The 26,609-nt window shown below is 31.8% G+C and overlaps 1 protein-coding gene across 1 annotated transcript; it reads right to left on the reverse strand.

Moving 5' to 3' along the window:
- LOC134688071 (uncharacterized) lies at positions 1 to 26,609 on the reverse strand. The gene is made up of 11 exons (XM_063548539.1): positions 26,513 to 26,609; positions 25,365 to 25,670; positions 23,674 to 23,805; positions 23,079 to 23,186; positions 16,259 to 16,387; positions 12,908 to 13,104; positions 11,401 to 11,638; positions 9,060 to 9,236; positions 8,593 to 8,769; positions 7,369 to 7,557; positions 1 to 272 (listed from the first exon to the last, which is right to left on the reverse strand). The coding sequence occupies exons 1-11, from the start codon at positions 26,559 to 26,561 to the stop codon at positions 1 to 3; spliced, it is 1,974 nt and encodes a 657-aa protein (XP_063404609.1). The 5' UTR covers positions 26,562 to 26,609.

The following is a 26,609-nucleotide window of genomic DNA, read 5'->3' on the forward strand; positions in this document are numbered from 1 at the left end:
CTATTGACGTCTATAAATATTTGACATGTGCCAAATGTGACGTATAAAGATAATTATATCTGGTAATATCACAGCAGCAAGCATGGAACTGAACAGCACTATGCCTACGGTACCAATGTACAATGACGACGGCCGTGAATCAGTAGCACAGACTAGTGTTCTGGTATACGATGATGTTGTTTTCTTATCAACAGTCAATTCTTTTTTCGTCTTTTTAATACTTTCTGCTAATTCTTGTGGAGAATAAACAACTCGATTGAAGTTTGTTGGTCCTGAATTTAAAACAAAATAATTATAGATTATAATTAAACCAAACTATTATCAACATCTCATATATATAGTATATCTGATTATCTTGTTTCTTTTCATGATTAGACTGACATTATTTAGAAAATATTTTTTGTTGGCAACTTATAGGTTACAATGTAGATGATGTGTTTACAAACATAATCGGTGTTTCATTTGGAACCAATTTTGCTCTTTTTGTTCCTTAAATCATAGGATTCGGAATTTATTCCAGTATCTAATCTGGGAGAATGAATACAGACAACAATTTCCTTTAGATTAAATTTTTGCTTTATAGATTATGTCATCTGACTTAGTTCAAAGTTAGTTGTGAATGTTGTATATACAATTGAGAACGCCTTATATTATAAACTAAACGTGTAATTTTTGATTTTATAAAAATGGATAATTACCACGTGAATCACTGTTTACATTTACTCGGAAGAAATTGTTCCGAGTATTCTCTATTTTGATTGGTTAATTTGTTACCTGGATACAGGACGCTCTTATATATTTCTTTGTTTCGGGATTCGCGGTACATTTGAAAATTTTCATTGAAATTATTTACATGAGCAACATTAACCAGGAAATTCGGGCAGTTTTACCCAGGCGTGTGAAGAAGAGTTTTGATTACAGAGTTTTCGATCAACTTGGTATGCAGTCCGAGGCAGTAACCACGGAACAAGAGGTTAGTGGCGAGCTTGTGCACGGTGCGACTGGTGGATCTGACAGTATGTCAAAGGTGGATTACGAAGACCTGAAAGAACGTCTTTCTATTTATTTGGATTCGGACGAGTCGGACACCGATGAGGAAACTAAAGAATTGGTCAGGAAACTCAAGGAAGTTAAACAGAAGGAGAAAGCAATGAAGAACAAGAAGAGAAAGGTGGAATTACGACAGGAAATACAGAAGAGAATGAAGGAATTGGAGGAGTTGGAGGAGCTCGAGTTAAAAGGGGCCTCTAAGCCGAAGAAGGAGAAATCCGGCCAGAAGGTGGATCAGTCCAAGAAGATCAAAGGTAAAAACAAAGAAACAGATAAAGAGAAAGGTAAAGAAACAGATAAAGGTAAAGATAAAGATAAAGGCAAAGGCAAAGGGGCAGTGAAAGATAGTAAAGGTGATGAACTTTCTAGTTTAAGTATTAAACATTTAAGAAAAGATGCAAAGACTAAGAAAATTGTAGAGAAACACATGAAGCAAATGATAGCCACAGAGTCTGACTCAGAGTCTGATTCTTCTTTAAGTAGTAGTTTAAGTTCTGATAGTAGCATGAGTAGTACGGGTAATGAGTCGGAGCCAAATTTTGTATCTAGTTCGGACTCTGATAGTCAAACTACACATAAAAAGAAAAATAAGCATAAAAAAAAGAAGGTCAGATCTGGTATTAAGGATAGACCTCATGATAAGGTTACAATTAAAATGAACTGGCCGCAATCTGAACTCAAATATGAGTTTACAAACAGAAAGGCTGTGGAATTTAGACAGCTAACCATGAGTCAATTTTGTGCTGGTGAATTAGAAATTATAAGACATTGCAAAATTGGTAAAAAAGAAAGAGAGGGTAGATTATCTTTACTGAACAAAATTTGTTATTATGCTAGTGAATTTGAATGGTCTGTGCTGTTAAATTTTTATGCAGCATGGGTAAAATTACTTGAAAAAGGTGAGAATGTCTGGTCTGATGATACTTCTCTGTTGGAGGTTAGAATGTTAATAGGAAAGAAAGTGTTGAATAAAACTGCTAGTAAATATTCAGATAAATCTTCTGAAAAGAATTTTGATAAAAAAATTTGGTATTGTCCTTTGTATCAGAGAAATAAATGTAACGTTTCGAAGGATGGTCATAATTTGGATATTGCAGGCAAAAGTAGATTTGTACAACATGTTTGTGCCACATGTTTACGGGAGGATAAGGCTAAAATGAAACATCCAGAGAGTTCATCAGCTTGTCCTCATATGCCGTGACTAGAATTAGAAAAAGCTGTTAATAGCATTGGGAATTTTAATTCAAAAGTGATAGATACTTTTTATCCTGAATGGTTACTTGTAGATTCAAATAAGGACAAAATGCTGATTGATAAAGGGGAAATCTCTCAGTCAATTGAGGTTTTTAAAAGTGATACTTGTACAGTTAATAATGACAATTATAGAATTTCAAGTAAAAGGGAAGTAAATAAATCTTTACCAATTCAGTCATCTTTGAATTTAAAAATTGATGAATTTTGTCATAAACACAAAAAGTGTTTAATTTGTGATTTGAATGTTAATTCCTTAGATTTACAGTATTTTGTGGATATTCAGAGAGAAATTAAATTATCAGGTTTACCGAATTATTTAGGTTGTAAAATACCAGTTTTTTCAAAGTTAAAAATAGAATTTTTTAGATCTATGTTAGTTGACTATAGTGATCACATTTTGTGTGACTTATTAGAATTTGGTTTTCCCATTGGTTATACAGCAGGTGATATAGTAGATATCAAAAAGCCTCGTAATCATAGCGGTGCTAGAGATTTTCCAGATTTCATTTTGAAATATTTGAAAAAGGAGTTAGAATATAAAGCTGTTATTGGGCCTTTAAAAGTGAACCCTTTTATATATTCTTCGTTAGTGTTATCTCCTTTAAATTCAGTGCCAAAGAGTACACCAGGTGAAAGAAGGGTAATACTAGATTTAAGTTTTCCTTCTGAAAATTGCATTAATGCAGGTATTGATAAAGATATTTATTTGGGTGAATCAGTTAATTTGACTTATCCATCAGTAGATGATTTTGTTAATCTTATTAAGTTAAAAGGCAGAAATTGTGGTATTTTTAAGAGGGACTTGAAACGGGCTTATCGCCAAATTCCAATTGATCCTGGAGATATCAATTTTGTAGGATTTCATTGGAAAAATCACATTTTTGTAGACAGAGTTTTAAGTATGGGACTTAGGTCATCAGCTCATATTTGTCAGAGAGTGACTTCATCGGTAGTTTACATGATGAAGCAGTCTGGACATTTATTATTAAACTATTTAGATGATTTTGCTGGAGCTGAAAAATCAGAAGATGCAAATGTTGTATTTGATTTATTAGGTAGACTTTTAAACAGTTGTGGTCTTGAAGAATCAGTGGAGAAGGCTAGCTCTCCAAGTACAGTTATGACATTTTTAGGAGTGAAGTTTGACACTTCGGAACTTACAATTTCAGTAACAACTGAGAGAGTGGAAGAGATTTTATTGTTGGTAAAGACTTGGTTAAATTTACTGGTTGCTACAGTTAGACAGTTACAGTCATTGTTAGGTAAACTACATTTTGTATCGAATTGTGTAAGACCAGGAAGGCTATTTGTATCTAGATTGCTTACTTGGCTTCGTAGTTTACCAGATGACAAATGTGACCATGTTATTCCTTTGTATATAAGGAAAGATTTATTATGGTGGTATCAATTTTTAAAGTCTTATAATGGTGTTTCTATGATGGCTTTAGAGGATTGGTCTCAGCCAGATGAAATATTGGAGACAGATGCTACTTTGAGTGGATGTGGAGGTTGGTTTTTTGAAAAAAGAGAGTTTTTTCATGTTGAATTTCCTTCCTTTTTAATGGATTTGAATTTGCATATAAATCAATTTGAATTAGTTGCTTTAATGATTAGTGTTAAAGTATGGAGTGTACATTTTGTAAATAGAAAGATTTTAGTGAGATGTGATAATCAATCTACTGTGATGGTTTTGAATTCTGGTTGTACTAGAGATGCTTATATGCAATGTTGTTTAAGAGAAATTTTATTTTATGCTGCAAAGTATAATTTTGAAATTAAGGCTGTTCATTTTCCTGGAGTTGAAAACAGAACAGCAGATATTTTGTCAAGATGGCATTCTGATTCAAGATTTGAAGACTTATTTTATGAATTGCCTGTTGTAAGACTAGGTAAATGTTTTGAGAAATTTGTCTATTCAGGTCTTTTTCAGTTTACGCATGATTGGTAATTTATTGCAGATTTACAGCTGAATTTGTTGAAAGTGGATCAGCAGGCATCGTGCAAGTCGGCCTTTGCTCGTGGCACGTTTGAGAACATTAAAGTTCAGTGGAGGACTTTTTTAACATTTTGTATTTATTTCGGTTTTAAATTTTTACCAGCATCTTTGAATACTGTGTGTTTGTATGCTCAATTTTTGAGCAGGTCTTTTAAATCAGTGCATTCTATTAAAAATTATATTAATGGAGTAAGATTATTGCATTTATACAATGATTTGCAGTTTCCTTATCTACAAAGTTTTTCATTAAAACTTACTTTGAAAGGTTTACAGAGATTAAATCCTCATTTACCAAGGAAAGCGCTTCCTATAACTCCTTTGATTTTAAAACAGATTTATGAGTTTATGGATTTGAATGATCCCAAAGATAAGACTTTCTGGAGTTTGTTTTTGTTAGCCTTTTTTATGATGAGTAGAAAATCTAATCTTGTTCCTAATTCAGAAAAGGAATTTGATGAAAATAAGCAATTATGTAGAGGGGACATTATTATTGAAAATGATGTTTTAATTATTATTTTGAAATGGTCCAAAACAATTCAGTTTGGACAAAGAAAGTTGAGAATTCCAATTTCTAGTATTCATGGGAGTATTTTATGTCCAGTTAATGCATACAAGAATATGATCGAAGCTATTCCAGCTGTTAAAAAGGATCCTGCCTTTTGTAAAGTTAAAAAGGGACGCATCCTACCCATTATTTATAAAGAGTATCAAAATAAGCTTAGATATTTAATACAAAAAACAGGTCGTAACTCTTTGTTTTACTCTACTCATAGTTTTAGAAGAGGGGGTGCATCTTTAGCTTTTGATGCTGATGTTTCTACTGAACTAATTCAACTTCATGGAGATTGGCATAGTGATGCTTATAAAAATTATTTAGAATTTACTTTGGAACAAAAACTACAAGTTTCACAAATGATGTCAAAGAGTGTTTCCTCGTTAGGTTACTAATTTAAACTGTTTCTTTGCAGAACCAGGAACTTTTCTAATAGTGTCAGACTCAATTGCAAAATATGTGAAGCTTGAGAATGCTGATGTGTTTGCGTTTCGGGGGGCTTCCATAGGAGAAATAACCTATCAGCTTAACAAGAACAAGGGGAGTATTTATGAAGGTTATAAATGTTTAATAATTCATTGTGGTACCAATGATATTCATATTTTATCTATTGATCAGTTTAAGTCTGCTTATTGTAATTTGATTTCAACTGCTAAGTTGTTGTTTCCTTCTATGGTTATTGCTATGTCTGGTATTCTTCCTCGTCCTGTAGATTTTGAGGAAACAGGTCAAAAAATTAAGGCAGTTAATATGGCTTTGTTAAATTTATGTTTGAGTTATAATGTAGAGTTCATTCATTCGTATAGATATTTTTTGAAATGTGGAAAGCCAAAGGTGGAGTTATTTGCATATAAAGATGGTGGTTTGCACCTGAATTGTGAAGGTACAAGGCAGTTAGGGGTATATTTTAAAAGACGGGTTGCTCATTTGATTTAGATATGGTAACTTGTCATTTGAGATGATTTTCTCAGATGGAGTTAAAGGATTAGTAGTGGTTGAATTTTATGTTTCTGCCATACTTCCTTTTGTTTCTTTTAGTTTATGGTTGATATTATTTCTTCCATACTAAAATTTGGATATTTTGTATTTTATTTTCCTTAATATGTAAGGGTTGTATTTGTTTGTTGGGTTATGATGTAGTAATGTTTATTTATATATTATGTACTAATAATTTTTATTTTATATTGCAGGTAAGGGACTCTTTTCAGTGAGTATTGTTCGCACTGTGGGGTGATGTTTCTTTTCATATGAGATATGGTTTCTTGTATGGAGAAAAGTTTATGTTCAGGGTTGATATTGTTTCTTCCTTGCTTGCTTTATTTATTTAGTTTGTGCTGGATATTATTTCTTGCATGCTAGATTAACAAGCTTAAATTGTGTATTGTTTATATGTTAGTTTAAATTAATTTGCTTCATTCTTTGTGCAACACAGTTGTTTGTTTATTTTTTGGCGGCCGTTGGCTTGGCGGCTAGCTCATGTGTTTATTCGACTGTTTGGACTAATATATTGAACATTTCTAATGGCTAGACGCTATATTTAACATTAACTTTACTTGTTATATGTGACTGTCAGTGGTACAGTCGAGTGTTTGTCCTGTGCTGTGAAATATATTTATTTGTCTTGTGTATATATATATTGTGCCGTAATAAAATTGAGTAACGTTGAGTTCTTTTGTGAGAAGCCTGGTAATTGTGTAATTTTTGATTTTATAAAAATGGATAATTACCACGTGAATCACTGTTTACATTTACTCGGAAGAAATTGTTCCGAGTATTCTCTATTTTGATTGGTTAATTTGTTACCTGGATACAGGACGCTCTTATATATTTCTTTGTTTCGGGATTCGCGGTACATTTGAAAATTTTCATTGAAATTATTTACCCACCCACCCGCCGCATACAACTGTGTTAGTTATTAATTTTATTGTATTTTATGTGCTTATATATAAGATGTGCTTATGTATACTGTGGCTAGCTCATGTGTTTATTCGACTGTTTGGACTAATATATTGAACATTTCTAATGGCTAGACGCTATATTTAACATTAACTTTACTTGTTATATGTGACTGTCAGTGGTACAGTCGAGTGTTTGTCCTGTGCTGTGAAATATATTTATTTGTCTTGTGTATATATATATTGTGCCGTAATAAAATTGAGTAACGTTGAGTTCTTTTGTGAGAAGCCTGGTAATTATTACGACCCAAGAGAGTATTTAGTTTTTCATAATTGTGAACTTTCAATTTTTATGACTCAACGAACAATTGACGCCTTCATAGGATTAATATGTCCAAATCAATTATCCAAAGCTAGCGTTTCCTGTCAGAATTTTTTCTTGTTAGAGTTTTGCTCCTTAAAAGAAAGGTACTGAAATAGAATCTTATTCCTGGTGCTAAAATCAAGTCATCCCTTTTCGCAATTGTAACATTGCTGTTCACACTTTTCAAAGGATTTTTACTTGTCACGATAAACACATAGAATTAGAAAATTTGAACGAGTTTCTACTGATGTAATACCTGCTGCTGCTGTATAACAAACTATCGGGATGCCATTCCAGGATCCATTTAACTGACAAACTCTAGTTGAATCTCCTGCTTGCTGCATTGACCCAGCAACACATGTATACGTGACTGTATTGCCTGGAGCGAAGCCTGCTACCCTGTAAGTTGCTTTGAAGACACCTCCTGGATGCGCACATTTAATCACTAAAAAAGTGTATTTCTTACATATGAAAGAGGGACGAAAGATATCAGAGGGACAGTCAAACTCACAAATCGAAATAAACTGATATAACATATCTTGAGATCAACATAGATTCGACCACCGCATCGAGTGTGATACGATCTTTATCCACTCGAGACGGGGCTCTATACTTGTACATCCCGTCATTTTGTTATTGTGCTATGGTAATTTGTGTACTAGTACTTTTGTCCTTCGTTTTTGTCGAGCATTCGGCATTTGTCGAAAAAGCGAGACAAAGCAATCCTACATTCCGTTATAGGCGTCGTTGTCGTCGGCGTCGTCGGCGTCCACAACTTTAATGATTTTGAAATGTATTTAACTAACCTGGATTTCTACCATACTTAGATAGAACCTTGTTTAGGATCCTAAGATAGTATCCAGAAAAATATTTTGTAAAAAATAAATCCTTTTTATCCGTATTTTACTTTTAAATGGACTTAGTGTTTTTGACAGTTAACATTACATTCATTTTGTTGTTTAAGTTTTCAAAATTTAAATAACTGTCTTAAACTAGCCTGGATTTGTACCAAACTTGGACAGAAGCTAGTATCTATAAGGAAATTTTTGTTCAAATGTATTTTTCGTTTTTCAGTATGTTACTTATGTATGGACTTAGTTTTTCTTCAAGTTCACATTACATATAGTCTGTAGTTAAAGTTTTAAAAATATTTATTTGATTCATAAGTAAGCGAGACACTGGTTTTCGCGGAATCCTTACAAATGTTTTGCTACTGTGCTTTAAAAGGATAATGTGTGCTCGCTTTGCTATCAATGATATGATAACACATCCTTTTACTTTCTGTTCTTGTATAAATAAATTCAACCAATAAGATTCTAGCATATTTGGCAACTAGAGGATACCCACACAGTCTTTGACGAAAGTAGGACGTAGTGTTGTCAAAAACTTTATAGCAAATCGTGTACAAATGATCTACAGTTCAAACATTTTTTGTGTTTAATACAGTTCATAAGCACGAAAACTAAATGAGTATTGGTACCTGAGCACACAGGTGGAATTCCATCCCAATATCCACCTAATTGACAAGTACGCTCTAAATCTCCAGCTTCATATTGATAATGAACATTACATGTGTATTTGACAGTGTCACCAATACTTTTCCCGGTAAAAACATATGTTCCATTTGCAATTCCATCTGGATGAAGACACTGCATTTCTGTTCAAATTAGAATCCACAATACATGAAGAAAATGTATACGACAAAGTAAATAAAAAAGTAACAGTTTTTTTCGTTTATACAACTATCCTTTTTGATGAATTTATTTATAACCATTATTAAAGAAAGATCACGGATCAGGCTATGTGTAAATGTACAAAAAATCTATTGCTTCCATGTATTATTTCTCTATTATAAATCAAAGAATTAAGAAGATAAAATTGAAACACACTAGGGTAGTTAGAATGGCTTTGTATCAGAATTGAGAAACTGTAGGTGGTAATACATACGTGAACAAATTGGATCAGTGCCCTCCCAGTGTCTGTTAGACTGACATGTACGGCTAAGATACCCAGCTGTATAGATGTAACCGCTATCACAGTAGTATGTTACAACTGATCCAACTCTTAAACCATTACTTATTGTATAGTTGGAATTCGACGAAGATGGATCTGGACATTCTACTACTAAATAACAGAAGAACACATCAATATAGCCTACATAACATATTAATACTTTCATTATTAATTAAAGATGGCTCATTTGGAAAGGGGTTATTTCAAAACAATATTATGATTAATAAAAAAAAATCCCCGATTTAAAATTCAATATTTACACAATACCAGAGACATAGACATGAACAAACATTATGTATTTATGCATATGCTCCTTTCAAATTTCTTCCTATGCTAAATTCGATATTAATTTAGGTTTCAGCTATTTTTTTCATTCCCTCCAACAAACAAGCAATAAGTTTGACTTAATTTCTTTATGTTTGCAACACCACTAAGGAAAGTTAAGCTGCCGATTTGCTTCATGCGCACTTTTGATAATTTAACATCTTGTAATTATTCTTTTCGCATTTTTTGTAATGAGAAACTTTCTAAAACAAATCCATCATTATGCATGTGCACTGAATTGGCGTTGCTGCTACTGGAGAAACTATTCTACGACGATGTGAGCTGCTTATCAGCGAAAGCTTTATTCTGACGATATCAGTGTAGGTGTTTAAACTTCATGGTACTATAACTATGTCATCATCTTAAAATTAGGTTACACAATCCCCAGAAACTTGATCTTGCATAGTTGGCATATTGTATGGATACATATATGGTTTAAATGGTTGTTTGGTCACTATTTAATTGACATGTAGATAGATGTAAACACAAGATCAATTTCTCAGATATATCGCAACTTAAAATTCATAGGCAATAGATAAATATAGTAGACAACGTTTGTTCAAAAATGTATTAGGCCATGTCATTCATTTGATATTCAATTATTTTTATTAAGAATGTATCTGGTTATTTTAAAAACACGTGTTTTACAAATAGACACCCCTAATCATAGTTCTTCTAATCTTACCGTACTTCATATACCAGTTCAAGTAGACATAACCTCAATTTATAGTTCAATAGTTCAATATCTACTGGGATATTTGTTTGAATATCGAATTTGACTTATTCATTTATTTGTTCATTAAATTAAGATTTCTTTTTATGTGTTTACTTTCTTTCTTAATCAAGATGTTGGGTATAGAAAACTCATAGGCATATCGATATTATAAAGAGTATCAAACATTATCACCATATTGAACGGCCGTAAATTAACTTTAAGATTGTCTTTTATATTAGTTTAACCTTAACACGTATGCAATGTGCTATTCAAAGTTATAAGTTTTTTGATATGTTCTCATCTAGAATCAATAGTTGGCTGTGTTAACAATTGTTGTCGCGCTTTTAAGTAACAGTATCGCCAACATATAGTGACATACCAGGGCACTGTGCATTTGTCACTATATACCTGATGTTGAACAAGAAGAAATTGTAAACATATAGTGACATACCAGGGCACTGTGCATTTGTCACTATATACCTGATGTTGAACAAGAAGAAATTGTAAACATTATATAAACAATGCGCTTTTTCTTATTCAACTAAATTCATAATAGATAAAGTTGATAATATTCAGCTTTTGAGGCGAAAGTGTTATATTGAAGTTGCCCAAATTTAAAAAAAAAATCGATATATAATCATTTCTTGCCAACTGTAGCTATTGATCAATTTAGAAAGATTGTAATTTAATATGAATATGAAACCTACACAGTTAATTTTGCATATAGGTACTTTTTCTATACTAAAATATGTAATACTGAAATTTACTTTTAATATTTAGTACTATTTTTTTTACTTTAAATTTTTTTTACTTTGAAAATATTGAAATATTTAGGTACTTGTATTTTCTTTGTGACTGTATCTTACATTTATTTGTAGGATCCTTTACTATAGATAATTTAGCTGATCTGTAAAAATAACATCTCCATGCCTTATATATCATGTATTGTAGTACGCCGCTAGATTAAAAACTGACGTGGAAAGGTAACACATGGCCAGCGAAAACTGCATTTTTATGAAGCCCGGACTTACATTGTTTAAATATGATTTGTTTGTTTATACGTCAGTATCCTATAGTGTATATTTTGTCATGGTTCTGTAAACCTTGAAAGGAAACCATTTCATAAGTACATTATAGATGAAAGTGTATATTTATACACGTGCATTGTTTTAATAAGATTTATATGTTAAGTTTGTATCGTGTATATTATTTCATGGATACCTAAATATCAAATACCTGCATATACTCTTACAATTACATCTGCACTAGTTTCAGCTGATGGCATCTGTCCACTGCCCCACCTATTATTAATAGATATCATGTATCCTTTGTGGCTACTTGGTGTCCATAATAATATACTGCTATTTGTATAGACATATATCACTCCTGAATATTTTGTAGTTGTTGAAAGAGCACTTCCCGCTCCATCAAAAATCATACCCTGATTATTTCCACCATTCTCATCATGTTTCACCTAAAATTTACAAATGCTTGAGACTAAAATACTTATAACTACTGTGAGAGTGTAAGACGACATATGTCATTCTTCCTAATAATTCGGTTGTTCGTCTGCCTGTCAAAAAGCACGCTATGTTTTTTTCTACAATATCTAATTGATATTGGTGTTTAATTGTTTTTGTTGTGTCGTAGTTCTCTATATATGATGCCTTTCCCTCAGTTTTAGTTTGTAACCCGGATTCGTTTTTATCTATTGATTTATGAATTTCGAACAGCGATATATTACTGTTGCCTTTATGAATATACTATATTAATATTGAAAAGCAGTCAATGATTAACACATATTACTTTCAATCTGCTAACCAAAATTAGTCATCATGTGTGGTAGTTGCAGAGAACTATTTATTTATTTTTACATAATGAGAAACTTATAATATCAGCAAACTAGAAGTAGCTTTCTGACATATACAAAATGCGCTCACATGTTACTACTCAATATGGAACTCAACATGAAGTCGTCCTACTGAGTTTAAGCTAAACAAATAAATGTTAAGGAACTTGTCGTTTGACCCTTGATCAATTAAACATAAATGAAACAAAAAATTGTAAAGGACATCTTTGTCAGACCCCTTGATCCTCATATTAATTGAACGAAAATTTATGCGTCAACAACATAAGAATTTGTAAGAAACATGTATGGATTAGTAACTAGAGACTTGTTGATTTCAAATATTTATTGTCGATTGAGTGTGCTTTCTATACCAAAATTAACATGTTTTAAAGGAATATTTAGTAAATAAAAGAGATAAACGCATATTTTTTCTACAATTTTCAGTTATAGTTAAACAAACCAACGTTGTATGAAAGTTTTACCAAAATCTTTGACATAGTCATTTAACTGTATGTTGACCTTAACTTAGTTCTTTCGAATTCAATGATATATTTGGAAAGTTTTATACATCTTTTGTTGTACTTAAGGGTTTCTGTTGTTTCCTTGTTTTACTCTTATAGTTGATGTTTTTCCCAATATTTTCTTTGTAATCTGGATTTGTTTTCTCTGAATCGATTTATCACTTTTGAACAGCGGTATACTACTGTTGCCTTTACTTAAATGAGTCTAAAAAAATAAATACGAAAAATGCGACGTCTTTAGTATTCAAAGAAACATTTTTTTGTCAATTTTTTTTTACTTTCTTGTTTAGTTGATGTATTTCAGTTTTTTTTCCGATTTTGTATTCTCCCTTTTCGTCTTTTGCTTCATGTTAATGCCATATGTATGCCCTACCTGAACGGTAACTAATGCATGATCAATGTTGTATAATGAGGGATATACAATGTCCTGACTGCTTATTCTGTCTTTAACCCTCACAGTAGTCTCAAATGCCAAGTTTTCATCAAGTTTATAGCCTTTAAGAACAACTGTTCCATTGTTACTAACTAAACTATTTCTCCCCCATCCGTCATGCTGAAAGAATACTGCACCTGTGGAATAGAAAATCTTATGTCTAACCTAAGAATACTGCAACTGTAGAATAGAACATCGTATGTCTAACCAACTTCCACAATGAAAACATATGCATGCTTTAAGAATACTTCACCTCTTAAATCTGATGTCTTAATTAAAACATATTTTATTTGCTGAATTAAAGCAAAATGGATTAGACACAAGGAAATCCTATCTTATGTCAAGGTATGATGTTTTTATATAACCACAGAGCCAATTCAAAAGAATATCTCAAAAATTGACTTAACAGTACAAGTAATATTAATAAAGACTAATAAAATAATACTATAACACGTTATTAAGATGATAACCAACGTCAGTACGCAAAATCTATACTTCAAGACCATCTTGTATTATTTGTAATTTAGATATGTTTGTTTTATCCACGTAGATATCTTCCTTTTTTGTTGATGTTGGATTCATCTATTAAGGAACAATGATAAATACCCTTCTATTCAGGTGAGGACACTTTTATTATCGGGATGAAATGATAAAAACCCGGTCAGCCCACCGATCTGAAAAGGATTGGGTCCATATGCTTAAAACGACCTATGTTAAGAAAAAACTCTATACACACGGGCCCCGTACCATATCAAAATAAATATTTGTCTTTAACATCATCTAATAATATCTAGCTTTTTGTTTTGTCAGTTCTTACTTTAATTGGATGTACATTGGATTGCGGTATTCTTTTTATTGGTGCAATACCACCAAATCATGGTACGTCACATCTGGTTGCATACGAAAATAGGTAGAAATAATTAGTCCCTTAAATTTGACAAGTTGTAGGTAATTAATTCTAAATTTTATTACAGTAACACATTTCTGTTTCATAAATATATGTGTTAGGTATTTAAATCACTATTGGTTTTTTTATTTGGGGTTTGTATGGAATAATTTGTAAACTTGAGGTTACAAAGTTCCTAAACCTTGTACACAGGTTACATGCTAAGTAGCTAACATGGATAAGGGGAGAAATTTGATGGGTTAACTTCTAGTGATGGTTATTTTATTGTATGCAATGAAATGTTATGGGAATTATTTTCTAGAGTAGTACCGGACAGGATAAAACTTACTTCATGACAATTATTTCTTTATTTGAATCAACTTCTGCACATTTTTTTGAAAAGAGCAAATTTAACAAAGACTAATAAGAGACAATCAATGGTGGTATTACACCTATTACATATCAGAATAAGGTAGTACAAGTACCCTGTCATGTCCACTTGAAGTTGAAGTATTTGTACTTTTATCCATCTGATGTGTTAAACCTTTTTCAACAGATTTGTATTGTTCGTAATGATATTGTACATGTAAGGAGAGGGGGTTTGGTTCCCGCTATCATGTTTAACCCTGCTATGTTCTGTATGTCTATGTCTGTTATAATTCTTGAATTGTTTTATATTGTAATTTCGGGGTCTACTATATGTGATTATACGGTATAGGCTTTGTTTATTGTTGAAGGCCGTAAGGTGACCTATAGTTGTTAATTTCTGTGTCATTTGGTCCCTTGTGGAGAGTTGTCTCATTCTTGTTTTTATACCCTTCTTGTTTTGCGTTAGTGATATGTTATATAATATAAAAGATTTAAAGATTTAAATAGTAAGACACAAGTTAAAAGTCGTGGTATCAGTGAAAAAAGGTAAAGATACAGAAGTCTGAAGTCTTATTGATTCAAAGTTTTCGGTAAAAGTAAACAATCGAGATCATGTTATTTAGTACATTTTTTTAAAGGGTCGGTTTAATTTGCGTCAAATGATGATAAAAGATGCGTTATTTATTGATGATATGATGATATAAATAAACAGCGAATTTCAATGAGTCTTATGTCGTATATACACCCCATCCCCTTTTCATGAATATAACTTACCGATGTAGACTTATTAAAACATCGCAACTGGTTATCCTTCCTGAGCACATGTAATCTTCCTTATTTTTTGGTGGAGATAGTGTTGCTGAGTCTTTAGATTTTCTGTGTTGCATTTTGTGTACTTTTGTGTACTGTTTGTCTGTTTCTTTTTAAGCCATTGTGTTGTCAGTTTATTTTCGCTATAAGAGTTGAATGTGCCGCCTGTATCTTTCTGCTGTCTTTTGACATCGTGAGTTTCAAGATTTATGATTTGAAGCGTTGTTTTGTTCTTAACCACAAGCCATTATAAAAATGGTTGAACATAGCTCTTGTCATGTTTGTGTCAAACTACTTTATCCGTAATATACTTTGATAATTTACACTAACGAATGTATTGTCCTGTCGGAATTGGACCGTTTTATTCGATTTTCTATGTATGAGAAGTGCTTTGTATACAGAGCGTTAATCATGTTAAAATTATTTGAAAAATCCATTTGATGGGATCGTATATGGCCTGTTTCAATGCTTAACTACTGTCACTAAAATACCCTCATGTCTAGTAATTGTCAACATTCTCTACATTCCTAATTTTTGCACCATTACATCCATTTCTTAGTAATAGTTTACAATGGGGGTCGATTGAAAACAAAACTTCACGAAAAAAGAGATGATTGCAGCTTTCAAGTTGTGAACTTTCCATTTCTAAGTAGCAACATTCCAGCAGCACCTGCATACAGTGTATATATCTCCCAATTGATACGATATTCCCGTGCTTGCATTTCCAATCATGATTTCCTTGATAGAAGGTTGTTTCTCACAAGGAAGCTATTAAATCAAGAGTTCCAAATGGTAAAGTTGAAATCATCTCTTCGTAAATTTTACGGACGCCATCACGAGTTGGTTGACCGTTATGGAATAACCGTTTCACAAATAATATCGGATATGTTCCTTACGTCGTAACTACAGTCCCCTTCCCTTTTATAAATGTGACCTACTTGTTGGTGGGGTTCGTGTAGTGTATTCTTTAGTTTTCTATGTTGTGTTATGTGTACTATTGTTTGTTTGTTTGTCCTGTTCTTATTTAGCCATGTCGTTGTCAGTTAGTTGTCGATTTATGAGTTTGACTGTCCCTCTGGTATCTTTCGTCCCTCTTTTACATCGAATGTTAAATATTTACAACTATTACAACATTACATTCATAACTTACCATTATAATCAACACTTATCATTACAAATGTTACACACTGTTACAAACATTAATCACCATTACAAACGTTACTCACCGTTACAATCATTATTGTTTAATGGTTTTTGAAAAGGTACCCACAATCTCACTTTTGTTTCAGAATAACCAAACATCAAGCCACCAAGACAATTGAATGTAGAAAGAGTCGTCATTTGGAATATAACTCCTGTAAAAACGGAGTTACGTTGTATTATATAAGTATAGATAGTGTTTTACAGGAAAACAAAATCAATAAATTTCGTGCGTTTTGGTTTTTTTAATGTTGTAAAGCCAATAAAAAATAACAACCACAAACAGTTGAAGAGCTGTATAATCACATACAATTATACTTAAATTATTGAAAAAAGCTTGTTTAAAACCAGAAGAGCTCCTAGAATCGCTTAATGACGGGATTTTATGTTGTGCTTTATGAAATATTTCCCAAAAGTGATTGAATCATGATGTATCAGTAGATTAAAATATTAGAAAATGAAAAAAGTGATGAATGTAAACATTTTACTGTGCGTATTTTACTGTACTGTGCAGATTTATAAGTTTGACTGTCCCTATGGTATATTTCGTCCCTCCTTTGTTATATTTTTATTTTTCTACATTGGCTACATGTATAGGGGGATGGCTGAGATCGCAAAAACATATATATCTGTCCCAAGTCAGGAGCCTCTGGCCTTTTTTAGTCTTGTAGGCTATCAATTTTAGTTTCTTGTGTATACTTCGGAGTTCAGTATGGCGTCTATATCACTGTACTATTTCTTTAGGGGTCAGCTGAAGGACGCCTCCGCGTGCGGAAGTTTCTCGCTGCATTAAAGAACTATTGGTGACCTTCTGCTGTTGTTTGTTTTATGGTCGAGTTGTTGTCTCTTTGACAAACTCCCCATTACCATTGTCAATTCTATATGTTATGGGCGATTCATTAATTACTCCCGGTACCTACTATTTTCATATTGCTGAATATTGGTGGCAATTTTTCGCTGACATTCTTAGAATTGGAAATGAGTATTTATCATTTTGCTATAATATTAACTCAGCTGTCTATATTCTCAACATTATAATTTCATGCATGTATATGTCATCTCAAATAACCATTGGCATTTGTATTATATTATAACATCCCGATTTCCAAACTCACAGTTTCCATATTATATGCATAATGCACGTTACATGCAAATGTGAAGAAAAAAAAATATCCAAAATTTAACTCTAAATCTATATAAAAAACTCTTGTTATCATTTAAAGGTCATCTTAAACATTTGAAGCAGGCAAGATAAAAGCCAATGTGAATGAAAACAAATGAAGCAAACAAGTAATGGACTTCACAAAAGGTTTACTGTGAATGAGAAAGGTGTTTGATATTTGAATATAGTTAATTTGAAAAACAAATATACATGTAATGTAATAAATGTACAAATGAAAGAAAATGAGGGGTGTGGGTATGTATTCGATTGTGTGAATGTGGTCACTCTTCTTGGTTTCTAATTCAATAAATTCTTTTTATTATGATTTCCCATGCGTATCCTTCTTCTATCAATTATCTTAATTTTTACAAAAGGCTTTCATTTCACTTTTCACTTGATATTCAACCTGATAAACTTTTGTTATGCAAAACAAAGTTAGAAAAAAGAGAAATAAAGAAAATTAACTAAAATTATTATTGTAAATAGCACAAATAATACATTCTTATAAAAGAGAGACGAAAGATACCAGAGGGACAGTCAAACTCATAAATCAAAAATAAACTGACAACGCCATGGCTAAAAATGAAAAAGACAAACAGAAAAACAAAAATACACATGACACAACTTAGAAAACTAAAGAATAAGCAACACAAACTCCACCAAAACCAGGGGTGATCTCAGGTGCTCCAGAAGGGTAAGCAGATCCTGCTCCACATGTGGCACCCGCCGTGTTGCTTATGTGATAACAAATCAGGTAAAACGTCCAATTCGGGAGGTCACATTCATGAAAGGAAAGGGGAGTGTAGTTACGACGTAAGGAAAATATCCGATATCATTTGTGAAACGGTTATCCCATAACTGTCAACCAACTTGTGATGGCGTCCGTAAAACTTACAAAGGGATGATTTCAACTTCACCATGTGTAACTCTTTATAACATGACATAGCATAGAACACGGCGTACGTACATTCTTCTTATTGGACTGGTTATTGCCAACCTTTAAGTTTGTTTTAATATGACGCTCAAGGTTAAACATAGTATTCCTATACCTTAGAATCATACACTTGGATTTTTGTTAATTTAAAATGATTTAATCATGATGACAGATGATAGAAATTTCATTTTACTCTATCACGTGCTTTCCCAGATTCCCGTCTTAACTGTCACTGAAATAAAATAACGTACAATAAACACATGTATCCAATACCTATCATACGTAAGGTAAGAGTTACCTTTCATGACTTTGATTAGGACAATTATTCTCTATAGAATTGGCAGATGAAGGACCAATTATACATTTCTCTGTATTTTCATTATATTTGTTGCGAGAAAAATATTAAGAAGGATGTTTTTCTTACAATTTCTCAAAACATCGAAACCTGAGTCCGTAAAATCTGTCTCTTTATACAAAGTTGAAAATTGAGATTAAATTATAGCTTCAATTTAATTTCTAATCAAATGTATTTTTCATTTATTTCAAAATGTTTTAATAAAAAAAAAATCCCATATGTGTTGTTTTTAGAAAATAAGAAGTGTATACTTATGGAGTGTTCTGTATTAATTGGTTTAACGGGAATTTTATCAAAGTTCAAATACAAAGGATATTGATCGTTGCATTTGATTACCGATAACTAAATATTCACTTTAATCAAATTAACGGTACCAATTTTCTTGCACCAGATGCGCATTTCGACAATTCATGTCTCTTCAGTGATGCTCAGGTTGTTGTCTACGAAATCATCCCATATCAAATAACAAAATATGTAAAGAATTGATATAGTAATTTGCGCTAGTTTTTATGTAGTATCTACTATGTAATTCTATTTTATTTCAAGATACTTTTGTCAAAGGTAAAATTGGGATCACCGATAAACCTTTCTGAAAGTACTTTGTCACATTTTGCAGAATTTAATAAAATGAGATTAACGAAGACGCTTCGTCAAGAAAACCATATGATTAGCACACGTTATTTTTTTTTATCTTGTCTTTAATTATATTTATAGATTGTAAGAATAGCACGTACAAATGTATGCTTGATTTACGTCAGAACTCTTAAGAGGGCTCTAATATTTTCTAATTATTTTTAATAGAGGATTATGTTATATTTTTCTATTAATGAACTTTATCATACACCAAATAGACAGCTTTTTTGAAAACAAGAATAAAAAATATAAGTCCCCGATGTGCTAAAAACGATATTTCAATTTTTAATACAAATTGTGGTGTTTTTTTGCACCAAAGGGAGATAGTTGGGAACTTTTTCAAGGTTATAAACATTTTAAAAGTCATTTGGGGCCAACCTAATCGATCTTAATGGATGATTTTTGTACCATATCATAAAGATATAACTTATAGTGAAATAAATGAAATTTGTAATGAAAAAAACCCTACAAATGTTTTATTTCGCTGAAATTTTTGTACGCCCGAGACAAGGGAGTTCGCTTCTAGTTTCAAAATAACTAACTTTTCAAAACAATTTTGCTAGGGGATTGAAAAAGAAATCAAAGAGCAAAAAAAAATGATATAGGTCAATGTTCTTTTTCAATATTGCATTTCAATACAGTTTTAGTCATGACGTCAATAAAACATACAGGTTCGCGGAACTTTTACGTCGTAAAATTAAGAATGATGATTTTTACTCTAAATATGTCACTAAGAACAGTTACAAGAGTTGCAGTATAAAAAAAAGTAACCATACATTTTATCGAAATAGATATCATTTGTTCTTAGCTCAAAACATCGTTTCGCGATAATTTACGGTTATTCTATATTCATAAAGTCTGGTTTCTATTCATTGTATCGCCCTAAATATGGATACACAATGTATTAAAAAAGATATGCAGCAAACAAACTATGGCCTTACATCCTATCAATACTTCTTTTAATAAAATTCAAATAATTTTTGGTTCCATTTCTAATGTTACCTATACCACTCCCCCATACAAAATCCTAGATCAGCATCTGGCAACAATATCTTATTATATCATGTTGTTCAATGTTTCAGTAAATAATTTATTCAGTAAAAAAGATAAGGCGACCCTCTTTTAATTGTTAATCAATAAAATGAATAAAATACAAAAGTTAATTTACTTCTATTAATAAATAAAATATGTATTTAAAATCCGACAGGTAGCAAATTAAAAGAAGTCAAAGAAGAACAGAACAATTCCTAGTCGAACACAATTTAATTTTAAAAACAGCAAAGATGGGGATTTTTTTTTATCAATACATGTTTTAATAAATGAAAAAAATACGTTTGATTAGAAAATGAGCGGAAGCTATCGTTTTGTATTTTGGATCCTCAATGCTCTTCAACTTTTTACTTGTTTGGCTTTATAAATATTTTGATATGAGCGTCACTGATGAGTCTTATATAGACGAAACGCGCGTCTGGCGTACTAAATTATAATCCTGGTACCTTTGATAACTATTTACACCACTGGGTCGATGCCACTGCTGGTGGACGTTTCGTCCCCGAGGTATCACCAGCCCAGTAGTCAACACTTCGGTGTTGACATGAATATCAATAATGTGGTCATTTTTATAAATTTCCTGTTTACTAAACTTTGATTTTTTCGAAAAACTAAGGATATTCTTATTCCAGGCATAGATTACCTTAGCCGTATTTGGCACATTTTTTGGAATTTTGGATCCTCAATGCTCTTCAACTTTTTACTTGTTTGGCTTTATAAATATTTTGATATGAGCGTCACTGATGAGTCTTATATAGACGAAGCGCGCGTCTGGCGTACTAAATTATAATCCTGGTACCTTTGATAACTATTTACACCACTGGGTCGATGCCACTGCTGGTGGACGTTTCGTCCCCGAGGGTATCACCAGCCCAGTAGTCAACACTTCGGTGTTGACATGAATATCAATAATGTGGTCATTTTTATAAATTTCCTGTTTACTAAACTTTGATTTTTTCGAAAAACTAAGGATTTTCTTATTCCAGGCATAGATTACCTTAGCCGTATTTGGCACAATTTTTTGGAATTTTGGATCCTCAATGCTCTTCATCTTTTTACTTGTTTGGCTTTATAAATATTTTGATATGAGCGTCACTGATGAGTCTTATATAGACGAAACGCGCGTCTGGAGTACTAAATTATAATCCTGGTACCTTTGATAACTGTTTGTCTCAATTTTCAACCTTTATGGAGAGACAATTTTTGGCAAACTTTGGTTTCGATATTTCTGACATTTCTTAATTAATATTTTCCACAACAAATTTAATAAAAAGACGATAAACATTAAAGAAAGGCAGAATAATGTTTATTAGGGCGTTCACCTGCATAGTATATTGAAAACAATTGTCATATTCAAAACTATGAGGGATCTTTTAAACCTTATATGTACGTATGGTAGGTATATTTAGTCAGTAAAAATTAGTGCGGGAATATAGAAACCCACGTGGTAAAGAAACACGCTAGATTTCTATCATTTTAAGCCATGTTAAAATAAATTTATATGGACGAAAATGCCAGTGTATGACTTTGAAAGGGCTGGAATACTTTGTTTGAACGTAAGGACCATATTTATTTAAATTTAAGGTGGCTCGGGTGTCTTCCTCCATCTTGGATTTTAAATAAGCAGATATCTTTGGTCTATATATTTGATGAAATGTGCAAATTTTGAGAGTTGTATGTAAATTATGTAAAAGACTTTTGATATAAATATAGAAAATTGTGTGTTTTAACATAACTTCAGTTGTAATTTTGTAAAAACGCCTTGTTTGTGTTTGATTAGATTTTTTCAAACTTTGCCAAATAAGGGGAGATAACTCCGATAAAGTAAATTTTACAATAGAAAGTGTTATGAATTTACCTATTTTGATATGTAGCAAGAAAACAAGTTCGGTGACCCCATTTTTTCTTTTGCTTATTTGAAAGCATGTTATAAGAGCAATATTCTCACATTTTATCTTAAAGTTCTTATAGTACGTTTTCGTTTTATCACACAAAATTTAATTTTCCATGAATAATCTATACAAAATCTGACAATTTTGCGCAACCTGTAGCGTGAAAAAAAGTCCGGTGACCCATACTTTTTAATACAGTTTTGAAAAAAGCATGATAAAAGCTTTATCTTGACAAGTTATCAAAAAATTCTGTCAGTTTTAATTAAGACGCCCCAGCCACCTTAATGCCAATAACCTATTCCACTAGGTCCGAATTTCGAGTTACGTAAGTATATCTCTTATACGACATACTCAACATACCGCATTAGAAGTAATGTTCTATTTAAACACTAGCTTCTCGAATATTAAGTGCCAGTCTGCCTAAGAATCAGGCAGTGGTGAAAACATGACCAAAAAACCCCACCCCATTTGACATTGATTTAGTTCATAATATGTAGTTATGCACACAAATACCATACATTGCTGGTAATAGAAGATACAATTTGGTTGAAATGCACTAGAAATTAACGAATAAAGGGAGATAACTCTGTAACTTGCTATCATTCTAACCAATGTTCTAACCAAGTTATTTGATATTACCAAACACACACAAACAAAAGACTAATAATTTTTAACTCTGGATGATGATTAGTATTTAGTAACATGATTAGCTTGGTGTTTTTTTCTGATCATGTTTTGATTTTTATCTTAATTGCCTGAATGTTACAAAGACTGGCACTTAATACATGTTTTCTTTTTCTATAATTTTAAATCAAATCACCTTGTCCATCAGAATAATAACCGCCATCCAAATGTGTTTGTGCAGTTACGAGATCAGGAAAAACCGAACTTTGATGATTTATTTCTTTGAAGCTGTCGGTTTCATTATCTGAAATTATAAGGCACTTATTCATCTTTAGTTTTCTTATTTTGCTGTTGAACTTGAGCCAATGCTCCGTGATAAAGGCCAAAAATTGAAAATATAATTATCGCATCGTGTGTAATTGTTCCATAACATTTTATGTTGTTGTAAGGAACACTATCATTATACTTTTATACTAATGTACGCCATGTATATTTTTGCTTTTTTTGTTTCTCCTTTACTTCTGTGATAAGTGCCTCATGGAATATTGGTTGTATTGCTTATTTTGGCTTAATAATTATTTTATCTGAAATTCACTGATGAGCCTTATGAAGACGAAACGCGCCTATGGCGTATTGCATTATAAGCCTGGCACATTTCATAAATATTTACCATCTTTAAATGAAGTTTTGTTTTGTTCTTATTTGATTTATAATTGGGTTCTTTGAATAAATTGTGACTTGAATGAAGAGTTGTCAATTGGGAGATTGGGTTGTCTAATGCGCTAACTTACCTGAAATTTTTACAGCTTTTTCAAAGAGTGGTATAGGAAAATCTGCTTGCTTCCAGGCCTTAACTCGGACAAAACCATTGCTGTGTTTCCCCTGTACTGGAGACGACGGTCCGTTATACTCTAAATGTGAACCTACCAATATAAGATATAGGCTGAAAACAAATAACTTTGAGATTGAATCGTTATCTGAGTATTTGTTTATCATTTATGTGTTTACATATGATGTTTCTTTTGTGTTATGTCTTATCGTTTGAATTTTGTATGTTCAGTACATTTTTCATGTCTTATTTGTCATTATAGCCGTATTATTTCCGATTTCCATGGATAAAATAAAGTTTTGGTCCGAAAAATTACGACGTCGTCACCCCATCAATTAGACGAGTATTGTGAAATTAAATTTAAATTAAGGTTTTTTTTTTTATCTTGTTCCATATAAATGTATATACGTATTTCAAGATTAATTTGATATTATATACGATTTTTTATCTGTTCATGTGACGCACAGTTTGTGGTGTCCTGTGCTGTCATTAAATCATTGGAAATTTCCGTTGTTATTCTGCGATTACCTTGTTGGAATACACTATCATATCATTTATTTATATATTTCTCTTTGCAGTGACTTTCTTGAGTATGTTTGAACTGTCAAGTAGTATTGACATTTTTGCGGTAATTGTTTAATATTATCATATAAGTAGGGGTAAGGGGAGTTGGTCAGCCATAAAACAAGATTCAACCCATCACTTGTTCTTAAAATGTTTTGTTTTTCTTTTTTCTTTTTTGTTGTTGTTCTTAAAATGTTAGTGTTCAAAGTCAGTAATATTGTTGAAGCGTTTCCCACGGTTTGAGTTTGGTATCCGGATTTGTTTTCTCTTAATCCTTAATCTATTTATGACTTTGAACATTGGTATACTGCTGTTGTCTTTATTGAAACATAATAATCTACAAAGATATAACCTGCAAACGACAAATATTTTAACAAGGTTCCTCAATGTTTGACTAATTTCAATCAAACTTCAAACAATCACAAATTCAATAGCAACGAAATATAAACGTTTGATAATGACCCTTCAATTGATTGTACCAAGCAAGCATGGCTATCTTTTTTTAAACAAGTTCATCAGAAACTTGTTTTAACGTCATCTACTGCCCAACTGTACTTCTTTTAAAGATTATTTTCAGTGCCTTGTATCGGCCAATATGTAAACTAGAATAATATACACACAACAAAAGTATTTCGGTAAATGATAAACATACATACTTTTTTTGTTAGTTATTTAAATTTGTTGAAAATGAAAAAAAAAATATGTCCACTGAATATTCTAATATAAGGGATGGATCAACTGCTCTGTATTAATCTTATTAGTTTGAGAGTACTGTTTAAATTGACACGTTTTAACCAGACTATGGAATTGAAACATGTATTTACATTTTGCATCGATTGTTATTTTGTTTTCTTCTAATTTAAAAGTACTACTGCCTTTATTGCTTGTCACTATATCCAACAAAAAATTGTTCTGGGATCAACACTTACATAACAAATATTTCTTTGTATTATCACATTCTGAAAACCATAAATCTCAAACTCTTCCACTGAATAATTTAGAAAACTTAGTATATTTTGAAGACATATAAAAGATATAAAAATATAAAAAAGCTAGGCAGAGGAAACTGAACAGGTGCGTGAAATATACCTGTATAGGCTACGCCTCCGCTGTCAGCGCCTCCAAATGGAAGCGAAAGAATAACTTCCACATCATTGTAGATGTACACAACTCCTCCATAATCATGTGCATCATCATTATCTCTTTGTGCCGATCCGATTCCAGTAAAAATGTAATCCACACCATCTATGACAACTTTGATTTGAATATCCACTTTAACTGGAAGCTCACCAAGGGAATGTATCATTGTAAGACTTGAATTTTCTGAATTCTGAGATTCAATAGGGTGCCAGTTACTGATAAAAGATGGCTTATTCCAGCCATAAACATCATGAACTAAAAAATCGAAATCAAATAATAAACAGAAAAACAAGTAAGAGAAAACAAAAACAAGACAATAGATAGAAAAAAAAAAGATTATTCGATAATGTTGACTGCTGTATCTTTATTTTTAACATTTTTAACTATTATGTCTGTTTGCTTTGTTTATAAGCCTGGTACCTTTGGTAACTATTTACATCACCAGGTAAATGCCACTGTTGGTAGACGTTTTGTCCCCGAGGTTATCACCAGCCCAGTAGTCAACACTTCATTGTTGACATGAATACCAATAATGTGGTTATTTTTATAAATTTCCTGTTTACAAAACTTTTTTTTTCGAAAAACAAAAGATTTTATTATCCCAGGCAAAGATTATCTTATCCGTATTTGGAACAACGTTTAGGAGTTTTGGATACTCAATGCTCATTAAATAAGTACTTGTTTGGATTTATAAATATTTTGACATGAGAGTCACTGGTGGGTCTTTCGTAGATGAAACGCGCGTCTGGCGTACTAAATTATAATCCTGGTACCTTTGATAACTACTATACATCGATGTCAATATAATGTAATTTAATGCCACTGTCATAAAAGTTAAAGGTTTAGCTAGGTTTAATCCGGCCAGTTTCTACATAATAAAATAACTGTAACAAGTCAGGAGTTCGACAGTTGTTATCCATTCGTTTGGTTTGTGTGAACTTTTGGTTTTGCTTTTTGAGTACCGACTTACGATTTGAATTTTCTTTGGAGTTTTTTATTTTTTTATTTTATTTTTTCCTTATTATTATTATTTGTCAAAATGAAAATTCAAAAAGCAACAAAACCATCAGTTGTTTAAATTCTAAGAATTAGCATACCTGTGAAATGTATGAAACGTAATAACAATAGTGAAACGTCCCATTTCATTTCGAAAATTCAGTTAAAAAATCCTGAATCCACATATAAATGGATGTT

Source organism: Mytilus trossulus, chromosome 10 (genome assembly GCF_036588685.1).
Source record: "Mytilus trossulus isolate FHL-02 chromosome 10, PNRI_Mtr1.1.1.hap1, whole genome shotgun sequence".
Taxonomy (NCBI): Eukaryota; Metazoa; Mollusca; class Bivalvia; order Mytilida; family Mytilidae; genus Mytilus; species Mytilus trossulus.

What these genes read in the sequence shown, in the direction of transcription:
- LOC134688071 (XM_063548539.1), bottom strand. Translation starts at nt 26,561, where the DNA reads ATGAAATGGGACGTTTCACTATTGTTATTACGTTTCATACATTTCACA. An exon ending in CGGAGGCGTAGCCTATACAG is followed by an intron (nt 23,806 to 25,364) that starts GTATATTTCACG and finishes TTATATTGGTAG; the next exon opens with GTTCACATTTAGAGTATAAC. An exon ending in AATTGTAAGAGTATATGCAG is followed by an intron (nt 9,237 to 11,400) that starts GTATTTGATATT and finishes TCTGTTATTTAG; the next exon opens with TAGTAGAATGTCCAGATCCA.